The 19,436-nt window shown below is 36.8% G+C and overlaps 4 protein-coding genes across 5 annotated transcripts; all 4 read right to left on the bottom strand.

Annotated features, from left to right (window-relative positions):
* Nucleotides 1-548: 548 nt before the first annotated feature.
* On the bottom strand, nucleotides 549-3,638 carry LOC149406285 (prohibitin-3, mitochondrial). The gene is made up of 3 exons (XM_089627481.1): nucleotides 3,246-3,638; nucleotides 2,246-2,799; nucleotides 549-864 (listed from the first exon to the last, which is right to left on the bottom strand). The coding sequence occupies exons 1-2, from the start codon at nucleotides 3,536-3,538 to the stop codon at nucleotides 2,253-2,255; spliced, it is 840 nt and encodes a 279-aa protein (XP_089483607.1). The 5' UTR covers nucleotides 3,539-3,638; the 3' UTR covers nucleotides 549-864; nucleotides 2,246-2,252.
* Nucleotides 3,639-5,106: 1,468 nt separating this feature from the next.
* LOC149406284 (trihelix transcription factor GT-4-like) lies at nucleotides 5,107-8,626 on the bottom strand. Its single transcript, XM_089627384.1, has 5 exons — nucleotides 7,992-8,626; nucleotides 7,448-7,486; nucleotides 7,203-7,331; nucleotides 6,234-6,461; nucleotides 5,107-5,501 (listed from the first exon to the last, which is right to left on the bottom strand). Exons 1-5 carry the CDS (start codon nucleotides 8,566-8,568, stop codon nucleotides 5,281-5,283), a joined length of 1,194 nt encoding a protein of 397 aa, XP_089483510.1. The 5' UTR covers nucleotides 8,569-8,626; the 3' UTR covers nucleotides 5,107-5,280.
* Nucleotides 8,627-9,243: 617 nt separating this feature from the next.
* NBP35 (nucleotide binding protein 35) lies at nucleotides 9,244-12,594 on the bottom strand. The gene is made up of 5 exons (XM_089627269.1): nucleotides 12,458-12,594; nucleotides 12,097-12,154; nucleotides 11,909-12,010; nucleotides 10,658-10,887; nucleotides 9,244-10,205 (listed from the first exon to the last, which is right to left on the bottom strand). Exons 2-5 carry the CDS (start codon nucleotides 12,131-12,133, stop codon nucleotides 9,504-9,506), a joined length of 1,071 nt encoding a protein of 356 aa, XP_089483395.1. The 5' UTR covers nucleotides 12,134-12,154; nucleotides 12,458-12,594; the 3' UTR covers nucleotides 9,244-9,503.
* Nucleotides 12,595-13,604: 1,010 nt separating this feature from the next.
* Nucleotides 13,605-18,275, bottom strand: LOC149406282 (glucose-6-phosphate 1-dehydrogenase 6, cytoplasmic-like). Of its 2 annotated transcripts, none has more exons than XM_089627164.1 (16): nucleotides 18,067-18,275; nucleotides 17,450-17,641; nucleotides 17,250-17,335; nucleotides 17,057-17,123; nucleotides 16,778-16,964; nucleotides 16,351-16,508; nucleotides 16,207-16,275; nucleotides 16,040-16,098; nucleotides 15,768-15,804; nucleotides 15,524-15,595; nucleotides 15,279-15,426; nucleotides 15,089-15,184; nucleotides 14,786-14,856; nucleotides 14,491-14,606; nucleotides 14,141-14,186; nucleotides 13,605-13,993 (listed from the first exon to the last, which is right to left on the bottom strand). In XM_089627164.1, exons 2-16 carry the CDS (start codon nucleotides 17,621-17,623, stop codon nucleotides 13,826-13,828), a joined length of 1,554 nt encoding a protein of 517 aa, XP_089483290.1. In that variant the 5' UTR covers nucleotides 17,624-17,641; nucleotides 18,067-18,275; the 3' UTR covers nucleotides 13,605-13,825. The 2 variants fall into 2 exon arrangements, with proteins under 2 accessions (XP_089483290.1, XP_089483218.1); XM_089627092.1 differs by having other exon boundaries at nucleotides 17,450-17,651; nucleotides 18,067-18,274.
* Nucleotides 18,276-19,436: the final 1,161 nt, after the last annotated feature.

Raw genomic sequence — 19,436 nt, 5'->3', positions numbered from 1 at the left:
ATTGAATAAATTTGTAACAAGTTGGCATGATTGACATATATGCTCCAGCCTAAGGGCGAGTGTTATATATACGATAATAAGTTCTTGGTTCCAAACGATGTTTTGCCAAACGAAATTCAAAAATATATACCGAATTTTTTTATTTAAATTCCCTGCTCAAACACCGATCTAGTACTCGAGATTAGTTAAATTTTGTTCCGTCTTTAAGTAAATTTACACGTGTATGGCAATTACAAAATTATAAAAGAAAATGCATAAACACCATATGCTCTTAGGCAACTTTAATGTTTGTTTTTGCCTGAATATGCGTGATTTTCATATATCAAACAATGTAATTATACGTTAGTTTCTAAAATAACCTAGTTGGTCACACCATCTTGAAGGTCGTTGGTTCAATCCCCATTAATAAGAAAGATGTCTTTAAAAAATGTGATCATACAAAACTTGATATCCGAGTCGTCAATAATGGGGGTTTTCCATCAATATTAATATAAAAAAAAAGCTTCAAGATAGCGTGCTTTCAAAACAAACAGAAAAAACAATAGTGGTTTGAGTATGAGACAAGTAAATGAACTGTGGAAGTTTGTCAACGCTTATTAGCGATAGAATACAATGATATATGTGAATTTTGGACAATGAACATGCATTCTAACATGGAATATTATAACTAGTACAAAAATACCTTCTTCTTCAAAGTTTAACCAAAACAACATGAAGAAGTCCTCCATTAACTCCGCTGACATTTTTTTTTACTCAGACAAGTTTCAGATATCATATAACCATAACAAAGGTAAAAATCTAACAATGAGCCAATTTCATGTCCAAATCCACTATCCCATTATTGCGATCAATGTAAAGTGACCTCTGCAAATGAAAAACCAAATCAAGGATTAGAATTGTTCTCGTATTTCTGAAATTAACATCAACAATGAAATGAAGCTTGTAAAGATAAGATTCTTTGAGACAAAATGGCACGACGATTTCCATTAAAAAAAAATTAACTTTACGGTAACAAAGACTTCCTGAATTTGTTTCGGAACAAAGCTAATTTTCCAGCCAGAAAATTTAGTTTTCCACCACGATAACACCAAGCTTACCCTTCCGATTACAGTTCAAATAGACATAACCCTCTTTACAGCATCCATATCTAAGCTATAACTAACTTAACTTCATAACTGCTTCGCTTACAGAAAAACCAAGTACCACCAAATGACAATTCATGCACAGTAACTATTCAAGTAGAAAAATAAAATTTCATTCGTGAAAATACTTAATCAGCTAACTAGATTAACAAATAAAGGCACAGACAGATGTTTCTTTTATTTCCTTCTCAAGGCACGAATCAGACATAGCCACTTTGATCAGACAAGATCATTCATTTAGCAACATCCTAATCACTGGAGAAGTAACCGAAATCAAAGAGCATAATAAAGTGGTAAAGAACGGAGGACCAGGTCTGTTTTACATATGACCGAAGGAAGTATGTGACAAGTAAATGAACCGTAAAAGTTTGTCAACACTTATTTGGACAATGAAATGAATAACACCCCTTTTCCTGTGTTGTTATTCCATTTGTGTCTATATAGTTAGCTCATCTTCATCCTGTTGTAACTAATACAAATACATAAACACCCAACCAATACAAATACAAACTCAATTTTCATTCACACAAATCCAAGTGGTAAGCTAAAGGTGGGCCTTTTGACCGGTTAAAAATAACGGTCAATTAATTTACATTTTAACCATTCGTTTTCGGTCAAAATTAACCAAACGGTTAATTTTAACCAATTATTTCATGGTTACCTGCGATAGTATTGAAACTAACAGTTAATTGGCTAACCCCGTTCCCAATTTAAAGTTATGAATTTGCAAAATAGCTAAGGGTTGTCTTAATTTAATGAAATAACCAAAATCTGCAGTAATATAGTTTCAAATTTTTTTTGGCCCCAAGAGTAACTTTTTTGCAAGTGATAAATTGCTTATAATAATCGTAAAAAAAAAAAATTGATCTTGGCTGTAAAAAAAAAAAAATTGAAAACGTAAATTTTGCTACTTTGCTGAAAAGTTGAAATTTTGACTATTTTGCTAATCAATAAGTTTCAAATAGCTATTTTGTAAAAAAAATCCTTCTAGAAAACACAATTAACCGGTTAAATCTGTAACCGTTAACCGTTCAAAATAGTAAAAGGTTTAACCGATCAACCATAAAAAATAAAAAATAAAAACGATTACGAGTTAAACTCACCAGAGAATCAACGAGAGGGGTTAAGAGCCAAGAGCAAGTTCTTCCCTCCGGGCAAGTAAGCGACGTTGGGTGACTTGGCGAGCGTGGCCGCGACCTCCCTTGAGGCCTCGATCCTCCTGAGCTCGATGAGTCCCATTCCGGCCGAAGCGGTGGCGTCGGAGATGAGCTTTGCGGACTCGCTCTCTCCCTGGGCTCGGATGATGGCGGCCCTCCTCTCCTGCTCCGCCTTCGCCACCACGAACTTGGACCGCTCCGCCTCCTGCTGGGCCACCTGCTTCTGCTCCACGGCCCGCGAGAACTCCGTCCCGTACGACAAATGGGTGATCGCCACGTCGTCGAGCACGATGTTGAAGTCGCGGGCCCGCCGGATCAGCCCGTCCCTCACGAGGGCCGACACGTGGGGCCGCTCCGTGAGAAGCTGGTCGGCGTTGAACTGGGCCACCACGGCTTTCAGGACCTCGTTCCCGATCGAGGGGAGGACCTTCTCGTCGTATTCGAGACCCAGGGTCTTGAATATGTCCGGGAGCCGAGACACCTCGGGACGGGACAAAACCCTGACATACATACGAAGATTCTTTAGATAAACGGGTCGCCGATACCAAGACAGAAAAAAAAAATCGAATAAATCGTGTATTGTTAAATACTGAGCTCCAAAAGACAGGTTGCAGTATATGGGCGTGTAAGGTCTTGAATTGGGTTAGGATTAGGCCAAATACGATAGAGAAGAAGTTTCTTCAAGGAAATTTACGGTATTATATACACAGTTGAAACAAAATTGACAGTGGAAATGGTTTTTTTTTTTTTGGTATTCTATTTCCAATGGTGCAGAGAAGGATTGTTGTGATAAATATTGTTAAATAATTGAATTCAAGAGCTATTAGAACACCGCTCTAGCAAAGAAAGACAAATCCCCAATTAAATCCGATAATATCCACCAAGATACACAAACACTCAAAAGAGCGTTTTTTAGGTTAGATCGGGAAATAGAGAGAGAAGAGACCTGAGAGTGAGGTTGACCATCTGGAGATCCTTGGTGCCGGAGACGGAGGAGAAGGTGTGAGGCCTTGTACGGATGTCGAAGAGGAAGGGCTTCTGGAGCCACGGGATGAGGAAGTGAGTCCCTTCTCCGACGGTCTCGTCGATGACTCCCCGGAATCTGTCGAAGAGAACCGCCCTTTGACCTCCGTCGACGGTGTACAGCGCCGAGTTGACCACCGTAGCTCCGACGCCGAGACCCAGGGCGGCGCGCGCCACGTTCGTCAGGAACGACACGGCGGCTTGGCTGCTTCCCATTTCTGCGTTCAAGGAATTCGAGATCGAGAGGAGAAATGAAATGAAATGAAATGAACAGAATTCGAGCAGGGTTTATGGCTTTGTTAGTCTGTTTGGTTATTAAACCCTAAAGTTGTGAAATGGACATTCTTTTCTTTCTTCTCCAATAACGCTAGTCAGGCTTGGGCTTCAAAAACTGATTGGGAGCCCAATCCTCAAGTCCAAATATAAATTTAGAAATATTTCAGAAATTGTACTTTTAAAAGTGTTTTTTCGATCGGTATACTTTAGTTATTATTTTCCTTATAAATGATGTTATAAACAACAACAACAACAACAAAATTAATAAATTAAAAAATAGTAAATAATTTTTTTTTAAAATATAAACATCAAGAAAAATAATTGTTTATTTGAAAACACTATTTTCGCGATAAGAATTTTAAACATGTTATTCTTGCGATTAATTTTAAAACAAAATTATCTCATAGAATTTTGAGATTTGTAAGTAACTAGGCCACTTTAAACATGTGATTTTGGATCTAGCCTATGTTTAACAATTTTTAGTGATATAGCCAAATGGCTTATGTGGCAATAATTAAAGTCTGATTTGCCCTTATTTATTAACAAATTCGTCACTTTCTCTCTCCTATTTTTTTTAAATAATTTTTTTTGCATCAAAACTTCAAAAATTCGTATCTTTCTCATACGAACTCGAAATTGAGTGATTTCAGATCCTACAAATTCGTGGCGTCGAGATCTTCAAAAATAGACCCATTGTGTTTGATGAAAAATTATGTTTAATGCATCATAGTTACGTTTCCATTATTTTTTTGATAATTTCAAAAATTTCTAGTTATTTCCATATTTAAGGTAGTAACGTGATTTTTCTACATCTATGGTATTAAACATGATTTTTCATCAAACATAATGGATCTATTTTTGAAGATCCCGGCGTCACGAATCCGTAGGATTTTGAATCATTCAATTTCGAGTTCATATGAGATAGATATGGTTTTTTGAAGTTTTTATGTAAAAAAAAGTGTAAGAAAAAAGTAGGAAAGAGAAAGTGACGAATTTGTTAATAAATAAGGGTAAATAAGACCTTAATTATTGCCACATAAGTCTGTTGGCTATTTCTCTCAAAATTGTGAAACATAGACTAAAAACAAATTTTATAGTTTCATTTTGGCTATTTCGCTACACTGCCCTAGAATTTTCAAGTTTTAGTAGGCGCTTTGAGAAAGTCTTAAAAAAATCAAGATCGATATAGAGAGGAGTATCGTGGTTAGTGTTTCGTCATCGATGATTATTGTTCTTTTGGATTCATTTTGGCTATTTCAATAAACCCACGGAAGAGATCAGATAAAAACTAGGGAGACCCAAAACTACTAGCGATGGAGAGTCATGGAACCAATGGAGACCAAGAGCGAGTCATTCAATGTAGACCAATTGTGCATTGAATTTTTATGTTCCTGTTCGTTAGAGACTATGCAATTCACAAGGATGCACATAATTCATCGATGATTACTGTTCCTTTCTTTTTAAGTTTGGAATTCGAACAAATTGCCACATGAAACCAAGTGAGAAACAAAAGAATAGGGCAAGCTTTTATCGAAAAAGGGTTAGTTTGATTTAAAATGAAGAATATTTACAATCTGAAACAACTTCCACTCCTCTAAAAAAAAAAATTATATATTTTTAGTCAAGTCTACAACAACATATATAGCTATTAGTATAACTTGATCATCCATACCATTGAAAGCTTATAATTGGTCGCCGAGAAGCCTAACGCCTTGGTACATAGCCCCGGATTGAAGGTCGTCGAGAGTGTCGATACGCCTGTAAGCATTCAACTCTCTGAGTCCGGTCAAGCCTCGTCGGCTCAGAAAGTCACGGAAATCTTCCTCCGTGTACAGCGTTATCTCGTCCGTCCGTACTACCGCTCGCCCCGACTCGTCGTAGAAGCAAAGCTTTATCGTTATTCCTGCCATGTCATTGTTTTTAGGGTCCATTAGATATACAATCATATTCACACTTTGATATATCTATTTAGCCAACGTTTGGTATATAACTACATCCACGTATTTACATGCTTAAATCAGGAATATCACGTCATCTTTGTGGCTATTTATCAAATGTTTATTAAACGTTGGCTATATAGCAATTCCAAACTTCTAAGCTGACTAGTTACCTGAATTTTTGTTGTTTTTAATAATAAAAAATGTTCTTACTTTTTTTTTTCTTTTTTTTTTCGTTTTACAGTCCTTTCAGTCAAATTTTGAATAGATAAGAATCCAAAATTGTGAGGACATTTGTACTGACTCTCTCGAGTCTCTCTTTGAGTACGATTTGATATCTATGGTTTTGGAAAACGCATCTCACTATTTTTGTCAAAATTCTACACCTACAAAAGGAAAATTACTGTAAAAAAAAAGAGAGAGAGAAGGAAAAATTATATTATCTCCCTAATGTTAAAATGTATATCTCACTCTGCTTTCATGAATTATTCATAATAATATTTTTTAGGTTAAATACAAAATTGTCATTTTTATTTATAATGAGAGACTATACTTCATGAGAGTACTAAATATTTAAGTTTTTAAGGACTGGATTTAAAACGACTTATTATTAAAAGGACCAAACTTCGAATGATGGTCGAAATTCAGACACTAATTATAAGATGAAAGAAAGAGAAGAAGAAAAAAAAAAAGCGAACCTTCATCGAGGTGAAGAGTGTAGTTACCGAGTGGCATGTCCCTATCGAGACTGCGCACGATCTGATCTTCGTCCTCCAACCAAAAAGCGCGCTTCGTTCTGATTCTGAACGCCGATTTGATCGCTTCTTTTATCGCGTCGGCGCTTCCGTCGATGCCTATCCTTCTGATGTACTCACCCAGTTTTACCGTTATTATTTTCCCGATGTACGGAGATTGACTCTCTCCTCCTAATCATCAAAAGATTCGACTATTTTACGACCCGGTTTACAGATCCGAATAAAAAATACGCAGCGATGATAATGATAAGAACTTTGATTTCGTATTAATGAAACACAGAATAGAATATAATTTTTTTCCTTAACATATCTTTTTTACTATTTTTCATTCACTTCACTAATGCTCTTTCTTTGGCTGTCAGTTGTAGTTTCGGATTTCAGTTCTTTTTCTTTGACCGATCTCACCCTAATTTGTGCTTTTCTTGGACTTCCCTTTCAAATATTTTCTTCTTTTTTTTGTTAAAAAAAATAAAAATTTACTTCAAAATATCTACCAACACACTTAACTATTACTAATTATTCAAAAATCACAAATTAACGAACTCGTAGTTATTACATATATTTCCGCCCTTGACATCATAACAGATAAACCAAAAAGGGGTAATAATTTTATTTTTTAATAAACGTACAGATATGAATTGCCCAAATGTTACTTAACTAGGAGAAGTAAAACATTGAGTATTTAAACCGTTGGTCGAGCCAATCTATACATACCATAATCAGATGTATAACTGAAGTAACACCAAACCTTTTCTATTATGAATATAGCTTCAATGCAATTCAATCTTGTACCAACAGAAAAAGAAGGAAAAAAAATTCGATTCAAATAAGTTCTTTATCTCTCTAGTATTCCTCAATGTGGACCCAAGTAACGTAAATTCGAGTGCAACATAAGGGTATTTGAGTCTTTACCGTTACCGGGGGCGTCTCTCCAATTCCAAGGCGGTACTCCGCTGGCAACGACTGCTTCGGCTGCAGTGATTGCCAGCGGATCGCCGTCATCGAGCCGTCTTTCCAAATTCACCGCCGACCGATCGTTGGCTGCGAAGAAAAATGCATATACAAGTAATGAATATATAAATAAAAAAATCTGAGTAAATATCGATCTGTAAAAATCGAATACGAGAAGCTTCGATTCGGGCATAAATTTTGTTTACCGTCGATTGGTCCAAACGGGATATTCCCATCCTCGAGCCCTGTTAAAAAAAAAAAAAAAAAAAAAATAAACTTTTACACATCTAAGCCCAAAACAGCTCTTATTATAAGTCACGACTCACTGAGAGTACTTGGTGAGTCTTGACGATGACAAGCAAACAAAATTCAAAACTAGCACTAAAAGCTATGAAAGGCTCCAACATTTCGAAGTGTCATCTATTCAAAGAAAGCACAAACTCTTCTATTCAAAAACTTCAAAGTTAAAAAAAAAGATAGTGTGAATTTGGAATCCCCAAACTCAATCCAAGTCGTCAATAGGTCAAATACAAAATAGCTATAATTCTACAAATACGACCAAAATCGAGACCACACTAGTTGTACTTGTACCATCCATGAGAGTACTGAATAAGTATATTCCGAGTCTAACCTCAAAATTAGGCAAAAACTCGTTGATTGACAGCAAGCAAAACCAAGATTAATGTTCGACTCATCCAATCCAAGTGAGTAAAGAAAGAAAGAAAGAGTGAGAGAGTGAAAGAGAGAGACCTTTGTCTGAGAAGTGGATGAACGAGTCGACTTTGGAATTGGGAAGAACGGAAGAGGCTGTCTGGTGCTTGTTCCTCTCCCGGAGAAGCTCGTCGAGGTCCTCGTAGTACGACATCTTCGCCGACCTGCCTCCGACTTTCGCTTGCTGCCTGGCCTTCTTGAACTCCTTGAGCAAGTTCCTCCACTTGTCCGTACACATGGTGGGAGACCTGTCGAAGCCTTTCTCCCTCATCTTCGCCGAGATCTGGTCCCACAGATGCTTGTTCGACTTCGAGGTGTTGAAGAACCCGTCCACCTCTCGCCGGAACCCGATCAGGCTCCGCGTCTCTTCCTGGACCCAAGTCTCCGCGCGCTTCTTCGGCGCCTTCACCTCGTGATCCTCGCCGCCGCTGCTCGTCTCGCCGCCGATCAGGACCATCTGATTCTGCGACGGAGGCGGCGGCGGCGGCGGAGCAGCGGCGAGGATTCCGTTGGACACGGAGACCACTTCCATCATCATCTCGCGCTCCGATTCCTCTTCCTCCGCTCCGGCGAAGTCCACTTGCTGCCGGGACGACGGTTTCTCTGAGAGGTACATGAGAGAGAGAGAGAGAGAGAATTTCGTATTATTGTCTGAGATTGCGAGGAGAGAGAGTTTGGTTGGGTTCGGGTTCGGGTGATGATGATATTTTGAGTAATGAAGGAGCTGATCTGAGCCGTTGGATTGGAAACGGCTTTGACTTTGTTATTAAGGAATAGCTTTGACTTACCGTAAGCGAGGAGTGAGTGAATGATTAGGTGGCATTTGTACGGTGATTCTGATTTGGCGATATATTGCTAATAAAATTGTCTACTCTTGAATAATAGGGCGTACGGTTTTCTTTTCTTTGCCATTAATTCTTCATATAACAAACAAGATTATATATTGATTAGCTAGGCGTAGTAAAGAATTTCTACAAGAATGTTCGTGGGTCAACATCAAGTTAAAAAGTCGATAGGAAAAACGAATTCTACGAGCATATTAGAAAGAAGAAAAAAAAAAAAGACAGAAGGATAATATGGTCCAAGGCAAACATAATTCTATTCTTTTATCCTCTGATCTTCCAAAACATCTAAGATATGATAGAAAGATATATATAGGTGAAAGTCCCATGAATCCAAGGCTGCAAAATTTTAGTGTGGAGATTCTGAAAGAAGTGTCTTTTACACATTGGTTTGGCAACTATTGATAGTCATAACTCATAACAACTCTAATAAACTCGGTTTCAAAAAACAAGAGAAAAAAAATTGCTAAACCCACGAAAATAGCCCAACATGGTTTTATTGAATTTCTTCAAAGATCTACTACATGATATAAGACAATTTGACGGCAAAATTTAGTGCACATGGTCTGAAAGAAGTGTGATTACACGTAAAATATCAAGTAACTCTAATAAACTCAGTTCACAAAAAAAAAAACAAAAAAACAAAAAAAAAAACAACAACAACAACAATATTAGTACACTATACTGGTATGCCCACAAAATGGAGAGCCTAAACTGAATTGTCAAGTGCAGTCTGAGACAACCCTTGGCTCTCCAACAACTTCTCAACGATCCTCTTCAACGCCGGAGCGCTCACGCCGGAATCCTCGCCGGAGAAGCACGACCGTCCTTCATCGGCCGCCTTACCGAGCTTCGGGTCCACCGGAACTTTCCCGAGAAACGGAACCCCCATTTCCCGGCACATCCTCACGGCGCCGCCGTCGCTGCTGTCGAAAACCTCCGTGTAAGACACGCAGTCCACGAGCTCCGGCGCTTTCTGCCTGAGAGTCTCCCTGAACCACTCGGTCACGTCTCTCTCGTCGCCGGAGCCGCTCACCTTCAGGATCTTGGCCTCGATGATGGGCTGAGAGAGCCCGCTCATGTTCTCGACCACGCCGAGGATCTTGACCCCGACTTTCTTGCAGAAGTTGACTTCTTTTCGGACGTCGATCAGCGAGACTTGCTGCGGGGTCGTGACCACGATCGCGCCGTCGATCGCGGCCGGGTCGAGGTACTGGACGATCGAGATGTGCTCGTCCGAGGTCCCCGGCGGGGCGTCCACGATCAAGAAATCGAGCTCGCCCCAGTTCACGTCCTTCAGGAACTGCTTGATGAGGGCGTTCTTGCGGGGCCCGCGCCAGACCACGGCGTCGTCCGGGTTCGGGAGCATGAACCCGATGGACATCACGCCGAGGTTGGCCTCGAGGTATACCTTTTTTTTTTCAAAAAAAAGGAAAATGTAAATATTAATAAAAAGAGGAAAGAAAGAAAGAAAGATTCATCTAAGACGAAGCAAAGTACAAACTAGATTACACTAGGCCTCAAGGTATACCTTCTTTCTTTTTTCTTTTTTTTTTAAAGAAACATAAATATTAATAAAAAGAGAGAGAAAGAAAGCTTCATCTAAGCTGAAACAAAGTACAAACTAGATTGCGCTAGGCCTCGAGGTATACCTTTTTTTTTTAAGAAACGTAAATACTAATAAAATGAGAAAGGCAAAAAGCTTCATCTAAATCGAAGGAAGATTGTGCTAGGCCTCGAGGTATACCCCCTTTTTTTTTAAGAAATGTATTTATAAATTAAAAAAAAAAGAGAAAGAAAGAAAGCTTTATTGAAGACGAAGCAAAGTACAAACTAGATTGCGCTAGGCCTCGAGGTACATACCGGGGACCACCCAAGGTTGCTCTGGTGGATCTCTTGGCCTTCGAGCCCGAGCATCTTCGGGACGCTGGGCCCGCATATGTCGATGTCGAGGAGGCCCACCTGGAAGCCCATACCGGCCAGGGCGAACGATAGTTGGGCCGAAAACGTGCTCTTTCCGACCCCGCCTTTTCCCGATAAGACCAGAATCTTATGCTTCACCGTCGACATTCGTTCCGCGATCGCGGCCACATCTGCAACCACAAGCGTATATCGATAGTCGAATATCATTATTATAATTATTATTATTATTATTATTATTATTACAAGAATCAAGATATATAGTTTCTTTAAGCGGTTACGAGCATGATGATCATCAAACTATTGACTTCATAGCATTTAGTCATTTTCATAACATATATTAAACCTTCTTATGTTTTTAGGTTAATCCACCATCTAAAGTCTAAACAACTAAAAACATATTTATAAATTAAAAAACTAGTTTATAATGTCAAAAAGTTTCATTAGAACACTCATATATCAATACTTGATGATTATTACAAGAATCAAAGATGTCGGGCAATAATCGAGATATAACAGGTCAAGGAGGAGAACCCACGATTTTTTGGCGTTAATATATGAAAAGCTATATACAAAAAAAAAAGTATTGAACAAAAGAGTTGAAGAAAAACGTTTTGGAAAAACAAAACTAAAACATTGGCATATATATATAGATATAGATATATATATAATTATATGATCGTTTAGATTACAGTAATATGTCATGTCAAATGAAATACAGCGTTGATATAACTATACGATCATTTCTTGTCAGTGAAGAGCAAGACTCGTGATATACAGCTTAAGAAAACCCACAGTTTATTGCGAACAATATAGCTAAACCTATATATCTTTTTTTTTTTTTTTTTAAAGAAACAAAAACTTCATTGAAAGAAAGGAAAACATACACATCAAAAACCTTATGTTTGTTTTTATAACAATGCAATCTCAAATGAAATTGACGTCTAAAACAAACAAAAAAAACCAAAATATCATTTTTCTAGCGTCTCAAAACACAGTAGAATTAGTTTACAGTATTAATTTGAGGGAAGAGGATTCACACTCGGAGTACACAAGCAAATTAAAACAGCATAACGTCGCACGCTACAAAAATTAGTTGAACTATGATTCACTATAAACACTTAGATTCTTAGACCAAAAATGATTTATCATAACCACACATATGTATAAGACAAAAGAAATCCAAAAAAATACCGGGATCTGGGCCTTTTGGAGCAGTAGCGCATTCTTGCTTGTTAGGACAGCCATCACAAGCATCGGATTTCCCGGCAGACTCGGACTGTGGACCAGGGCAATCTGTCGAAGCCGAAATGAATTCAATCCAAAAAGGTAAATCAATTAGAGATAACTCAAAAGAAAAAGACTAATTCGAGTCTTCTTACGTTCGTTGGCGTCTTCAGGGATATCACCGTTCTCCATGGAAGCTTAATTTCGGAATTCCTATTTCAAGAAGAAACACATATGTATTGGACTGAGGTTTTTAGGGTTTATAAGCTTTGGAGCAAAAAGTGAAACGAAAAAAAAAACAAAATAGAACATTCAAGAAAACTGCACAAACAAGCAACCTTATAACACGGGATTGATTCTGTATTAAAAAAAAATTGAAAATAAAAGCCCTCAACGAAAACCTCTAAAAAATTGAAGCAGAGAAGTAGACAAAAAAGAAAACATAAAATCTTCAGAACTAATGGAATGGAAAGTAGAAACGCGAAGTTAATTAGATATAGAAAGAAAGTGACGTACCTGAACTTGAGGACTCTTCGCGGAGACTAGGACTCGGAGCAGAGCAAACTAAGCGAGAGGGAATTAAGTAGGCGAATAAGAAAGAGGAAAAGAAATGAGGGGTTTTATATGTTCTCTCTCTCTCTCTCTTTAGATCTCGAAAATTTCAAATTGACCCCAAAACTTTTGTTATTGTTGTTTATTTTTTTAACAATATATTTATTAATCTTTAATTTGCCTTCCTAGTTAGTTAGTTTTTTTTTCTCTTCTTCAATTGCCTCCATAGGTTTAGCAAGCTTTATTCATTGGAAAAAATGACTAGTTAGTTAGTTTTTTTTTTCTCTTCTTCAATTGCCTCCATAGGTTTAGCAAGCTTTATTCATTGGAAAAAATGACATTTTTTGTCCCTCAACTTTGTCATCAATATCAAGTTAGTCCTTGAACAAAACAATATTGCAGCGTTGCTCCCTCGTGACAGTCACCGTTTTGCTTTAAACCCTCCTCTTACATTTAGCGTTAAAATAGCCGGCATTTGACCATGTGACTATCACGTTTTGGACAAAAAAAGGGTAATATAGTAAACATTGTTTAAAAAATTAAAAAATAACAAATAAAAACGAAATAAACAAAAAAGTTGTCTCTCTCTGAAAACAAATATCAAGCACGAAAATGAGAAAATATACAATACAAATCAACATCTTGAAAGGGAAAGTTTTTCTTTAATGGAGTCTAAGCTATTGGAGCCTCCGTACGAGTCCAAGCGTGGAGGAAGATGTTCTCCGGACATGGAGAGTTCCACCACGAAGCTCCGGTGCGGCGGCGCCGGCTGATCTTCAGGAGAGAGGAAGAAGGAGTTGGTTCAACCATGACTTCTTGCACGATATTTGAAAATACATCAAAGTAAAACAAGTTTAGCTTTTTTAGAGCCAATTTTTGTTATAAACAAATTATTTATATTTATAAATAAAAATTTAAGTTGTTTTCTTGTCATATTTCATATATAAACAATAATTTTTTTTAAACTGACAAAATAGTATTAAATCAGTCACGTGTAAATGAGAGAAATGTCAATTCACTCTTCAAGCTTTCCTTTCTTCTATCAGAAACAAATCAACCGCCAGAGCATAAATTTTCAACTATGAAGTATGAATAAACCGCATAAAAAAAATATAATAAAAAAGAACCGATTACCATAAACATCTTACACTTATACACGCCAAACTACATGCTTATTGAACAAAAGGAAAAAAAACAAAAAACAAAAATTACAATACATGCTTATTGGAAAACCGAGAGGGTAAAATAAAACTCACAACATGAAAAAAAGGCTTGCAAAAACAAAAAGGTAAATTTCGGTCTCGCTCGCCCGGGTTACAACAATGTAGAACTCTACAATGTGGGAGGGATCCAAATATAGCCGTGAGTTTGGGCGTAACCGACTTTCTCGAGCAGCGTGTCGGCCGCCTCGGGGCCTCGGCTTCCCGGCTTGTACGGAAGCGGATTCAGCTCTCCGGCTTCGATTCTGTGCAGAAGAGGCGTGAAGATCTCCCACGCAGCCTAATATATATATATATATATATATATATATATATATATATATATAATTATAATAAAAGTCAAATACCAGATATTTACGGTATTTGTACCCATAATTAAACAAAAAAAAAAAAAAAAACCTATGAGTTGGGAACAATTCGAATTTACCTTCAGCTCGTCTCTTCGAACGAAATGTTGCTGATCGCCTCTGATTCTGTCGAAGCCAAAAAAAAATGCAGTGTAGTGAGATTTAAGTTCTTTAAAAAGTTGTTTATTAAGAGAAATATAGTAAAACAGCCGAGTTGGAAACACATTTTAGCGACAAAAAAAAAAAAAAAAAGTCACGGTTTCACATTTTATAATAAACTAGCCACTTAGTGAGTTTTTTCAACTTAAGTTCGGCTAGTTCTCTAACAGTTACGAAAACTTTGACTCTTTTGCAAAACCTTTTTAGTTTCAAATGGTTAAATCGCTATATGTATGCATGTATATATACGTATATGTATATAAGACCGTACGTGTCGAGGATTAGACGTTCATATGCTTCCGGGATCTTAATATCTTGATATCGCTGCATGTATGACAAGTCCAATTCGCTCTGAACCGTAGACATTTCTAGCCCTGGCTTCTTCACCTGTACAAGAGGGAAAATAAAGTTTCGAAAAAGGCTTTTTGCCACAGTTTGAGAACTATTTTTGTTTGTAAAACTAGTTTAGGGACGAAAATGTCCCTTGCATAATAGTTCATAGGCCATTTACACTAATAAACTTCAGAAAAATAGGCATTCTTTTGTTATCGAGACAATATTCGTACCGTAAGCTTCATGTACATGGCTTCTGAAGGTTGTAGACGGATCACAAACTCATTTCTCCCTTGCTTTTTACCTAAACCAAAAAAATATTCATTCTGTTACGCCTTTTTTTACAAATGTTAAGACAGCCAAATAGATAAATATAGGGATATATTAGTACGAGGTAACAACATATAGCTCGTTACACTATTACCGCCAAAAGAAGGATTTCTTGGAAAAGGGTTCAGTTAGACCAAGTAAGAAAAATTAAATAAATAAAGTTGAAGCAAGAAAATGTAATGGCGAGAAAATGTCTGATGGTATACATTTGAATATATCACCGGGAACATCCTTAAACTGAACTCGGATCTCTGCTTTTCTTGAACTCAATGCTTTCCCTGCCTTGAGTATAAAAGGAACGCCTAGCCAAAAAAAAAAAAAAAAAAAACATTACTTAGTCTAGAATCAGATAATTTTTTTAGCAGGCCTTGAAATTATTTTATTTGGCAAACATACCTTCCCATCTTTCATTATGGATTCGCAGAACCATTGTCGCAAAAGTAGGTGTATTTGAGTTATCCGGGACCGTTGGATCATCTCTGTACCCATCATATTGGCCAAGAACAACTTCGTCGTCATTGATTGGAACAACCGATTCAAGAACCTGATGGTTTTTCGCACATAAGAAATTGATACAGTATTTATTTGCACTTGGGGGGAAAAAAAAAAAAAAAATAGACTTTGTAAGGCTACATGCACACCTTCACTTTCTCATCTCGAATGTGCTCAGGTTTTAGAGAAACAGGCTTTTCCATGGCAACCAGGCAAAGAACCTAGTGTTTGTAGGGAAAAAATGCGACGAAAACTGTGGTTACGACGAATCACAAACGACGATAGATACATCTAGGCAGAGTAAATAAATGGAAGACCCATATATAATAAAACTTCAGAGCCCATGTGAAGGTAAGAGATTATAATCATGATGTAGAGGGGGCAGATTTATACCTGCACTAGATGATTCTGAATAATATCACGGATGATTCTGTCCACACACAAAAAAAAAAAAAAAAAGCAATTGGTTATTGCAAGCACAGTAATCAGATTTCATCTGAAAATCTGTCATTTTACATATTAGGACACTTGTTTTAAAGTATATAGGATGTTTGATACCCATATTCAAAATAATCAAACAAAATGAGGTAACAAAGTGTGATTGCAAAAGAAAGACTGCGCTTAGTACGTGATCCATAGAGGGCATCACTGTTCCTTAATCATACCCGTATTGATCAAAATATCCACCCCGGCCATCAGTTCCAAAATCCTCCCGGAAAACGATCTGAAAAATAAATCATGGCCTGTTATTTTCTATAATATTACCTTAGCCGATAATAGAAACGGAAAAAATGAAGCTTCTGAATAAAATGACCAAAAGAGGGATTCACACCTGAACATTGTCGATGTTGTCACGGTTCCAGAGGGGCATGAACATACGATTTGCGAAACGAAGTACCAACTGCACATTTTTTTAAGGAGGAAATAAGAATATTTGAAAATTATTTTCCAGCTGATAATTTTTCAGGCCTCATACCAGATTTTGAACCAACTCCTTCCCCAGATAGTGATCTATACGATATATCTGTGATTCGTCAAACAACTCTCCAATCTGAGAGCTGAGTTCCTCAGCGCTCTGCAAATCCTTTCCGAAAGGCTTCTCAACAACGATCCGAGTCCATCCACCAAGATCAGCTGTAGGTGAGAAAAGAATTCAGCTATTTTATCTATGCATAAGGTACTCTTCCTATTGGAATCAATTGGAAAAAAAAAGGAACTGTTTAAAGTTAAATTCACTATATAACCAGGACTACGTTTCTCGACCCATTTCAGCTCTATAACTAGGATTATTCGCAAGCAGGTCAAATTCTGAAATAAACTCCTATAATAGTTTACTAAAATAAGAACTCCTATAATGGATGATCCAAATAATATAAAATAAAATACAAAATCAACAAATTTACTTGTGTTCGTGCAGTGTTGCTTGATCATTTTGCTGACAGATGGATATACTGAAGGAGGAAGTGCAAAATAGAACAGCCTTCTAGATGATGCTTCAGCGCTATTTTTTAAGGCTTCGTGCTCTGAGATTTCTTTGTCTAACAGCTGAAACCCCTCTCCGGAATCATAAGAACCACTCACATATTTGATCTGCGTTGATGCAAATTTATGGTGGATGGTTATCAATACAACGTGACTCAAACTACATGCTACGACAATGTACGGGCAAGAATTATACTAACCAATTGCAGAAAGTTGGTCACATCTTCCGAGTCCTTGGGCGTAGCGCCTTTCTGAGAAATCAGATACCTGCAATACATTTTAAATCTCGATTTGTAAGCTCCAACACTTGCCAATCAGTTTTTTTTTTTTTTTTTTTTTTTTACTTCTCCTCAACAAAATTCAATTATAAGCGCCATGCGATGAACAACTCACCCGCGAATACGTTCTCTCAGATCATCATCTGAGATCTTAGTCCTTGCATAGCCAAAAATGCGAACTACATCTGGTTGAAGGAATCCCTAAAGAACAAATCAAACTCTACAGAGTCAAGCCAAACATGAAACTGGACTCTCAAGTCAATCAAAATGATTGAAGAACACGAAAAAAAAAAAAAAAAAAAAAAAAAAAAGTACCTGTCTGAAAAGATTGAATAGCGCCGGAAACGTCTTCTTCTTGGCGAGATCGCCAGAAGCTCCGAGCACGATAATAGAGAGGCTACCATTCTCAGGCACATTCTCTACCTCTTTAGAGAACGAATCGTTTCTCAGGCTGTCTCGTTTCTCGACATGCCATAATCCTGATTCCATTTTAGAATCTCTAGCAACCTGAGATTATCTGTAAGCAAATCAGCACACAACCACTAACCAACAACAAAAAATTGCAAACGATGTTTCGATTTTCAAATCGTAGATAATGAACCGACTGCTCAGACCAGAATAAAGCTCAAATCGAGTAACACATCAGAAAAGCGTAAGCTATAATTAAGTTGAATACCACAGGAAGACAGTGAAAGCAATAACTTGATTGCTTTCAACTTCTTCTTCGATTTTTTTCCCGCAAATTAAACAACAACAATAGAAATCGAATCCTTATCAAAACGATCACGGAGATTACGCCGCAAAACAAACTATATAAAAAAAATTAAAAAAAAGAAGCTGAAATGAGATCGGAATCGCAAAAAGTTCATCCAAGCAGAAATTCAGAAATGAAAATCCAGGTCTGCAGAGAGAGAGATTAGAAGATTTCTCACCTGATTACAGAAGATCAGAATCTCGATGTGCAAATTCGAGAGAAATAGAGAGATGGTAGATAGGTGTGTGTTTGTTGTCTATATATATTACAGGTGAGTGATAGGGAGAGAGAGTAGAAGAACGATAGTTGAATATTAAAAGCCAAGTTTGACAATGAATATCGTGGGTTTGGTGGTTGGTGATGATGAAGAAGATCGTTTTAGATATTTATCAAGAAATTTATTTGCATTCGTATCTCAATTCTCAAATAATTTTTTTTTTGTTTATTCATGCATGACTGTCGCGTTGTGTACTTAATTCTGCCCCAATTTCCAACGTTTGTCTGACATTTCTTTCCAGTCCTTTTTTCTCAAATAATTCCTTCACCCTAATTTTTCCCTTTTGTTTTTTTTTCTTCTTTAGGAAAAAGAATAGCAAGAAATGAAACAATTCTGATTAAAAAAAAATTAAACAATTTTTTTTTATCAATTATCTATCAGGTATTACAAAGTGTTGGCATTTATGCGTTAAAAAGATGGATTCACTAAATGAGTGACAACTAAGTCTTTCTCAAAGCAACTCAAAGTAATCTCTGAGTAAATTAATTAACTAAAAACATACATTCATTGTCATAAAAATGGATAAGTAAGTCTTGTCCTAAAGTAATTAGCAACAAAATAAGAGTCAAATCTAGTTTGCATAACAAGTTTTTTTTTTATAATTATGTATAATTACTCATTCACGATCTAAAAGATGAAAAGGGCATTAATTCGATCTTAGTACTGATTGTTAAAAAAATTTGTGATGTCTAGTTATGAGACATAGAGGCTAAAGGACCTTATAGTTCCTCTTGGATATCTTATGCCAAAGTCATTTATCTCTTATACTCTTAGAATCACTGTGTATGAATACATGCATGGTTACCTAAATCCTGGAAATGAGACATAGTCACTTGTGAATGATAATCAAGCTACTTCAATAGGAATCTTAGATTGGGAAAGTCAGTGAGATGACTTAGTTATAAAGAGATCATGTGCCTCATAGATATAAATTCATGTACAAGATTGCTGAAATGCAATATAATATAAATGTCACTTAATGCCATGTTGATGAGAGTGTGAATAAATTAAATGAGCCCAATATTTATTGAGCTTGCTCATTGAATCAAGCATTGTGTGATGGTTGTTCATCTCACTAAGAATGCTTGTGCTTATTCACAGATCAACAAAAGAGTTGAAGGAAACAATGACTAGAAAGGGTCAAATGACAATTTATAAATCTCATCTATTTAATTACATTCATGAAAAATAAACATGTAAGCTATTCAATGGAACTCATTGTGTTAAGTTGTAACACAAAGAGTATAAACTAATTATGTGATGTGTGGTGT

This window comes from Urtica dioica, chromosome 1, assembly GCF_054948205.1.
Source record: "Urtica dioica subsp. dioica isolate 48M chromosome 1, U.dioica_male_clone48M_v1_H2, whole genome shotgun sequence".
Lineage (NCBI taxonomy): Eukaryota > Viridiplantae > Streptophyta > Magnoliopsida > Rosales > Urticaceae > Urtica > Urtica dioica.
The sequence above is the reverse complement of the archived record's forward strand: the minus strand, read 5'-3'. Positions and strand labels throughout refer to the sequence as shown.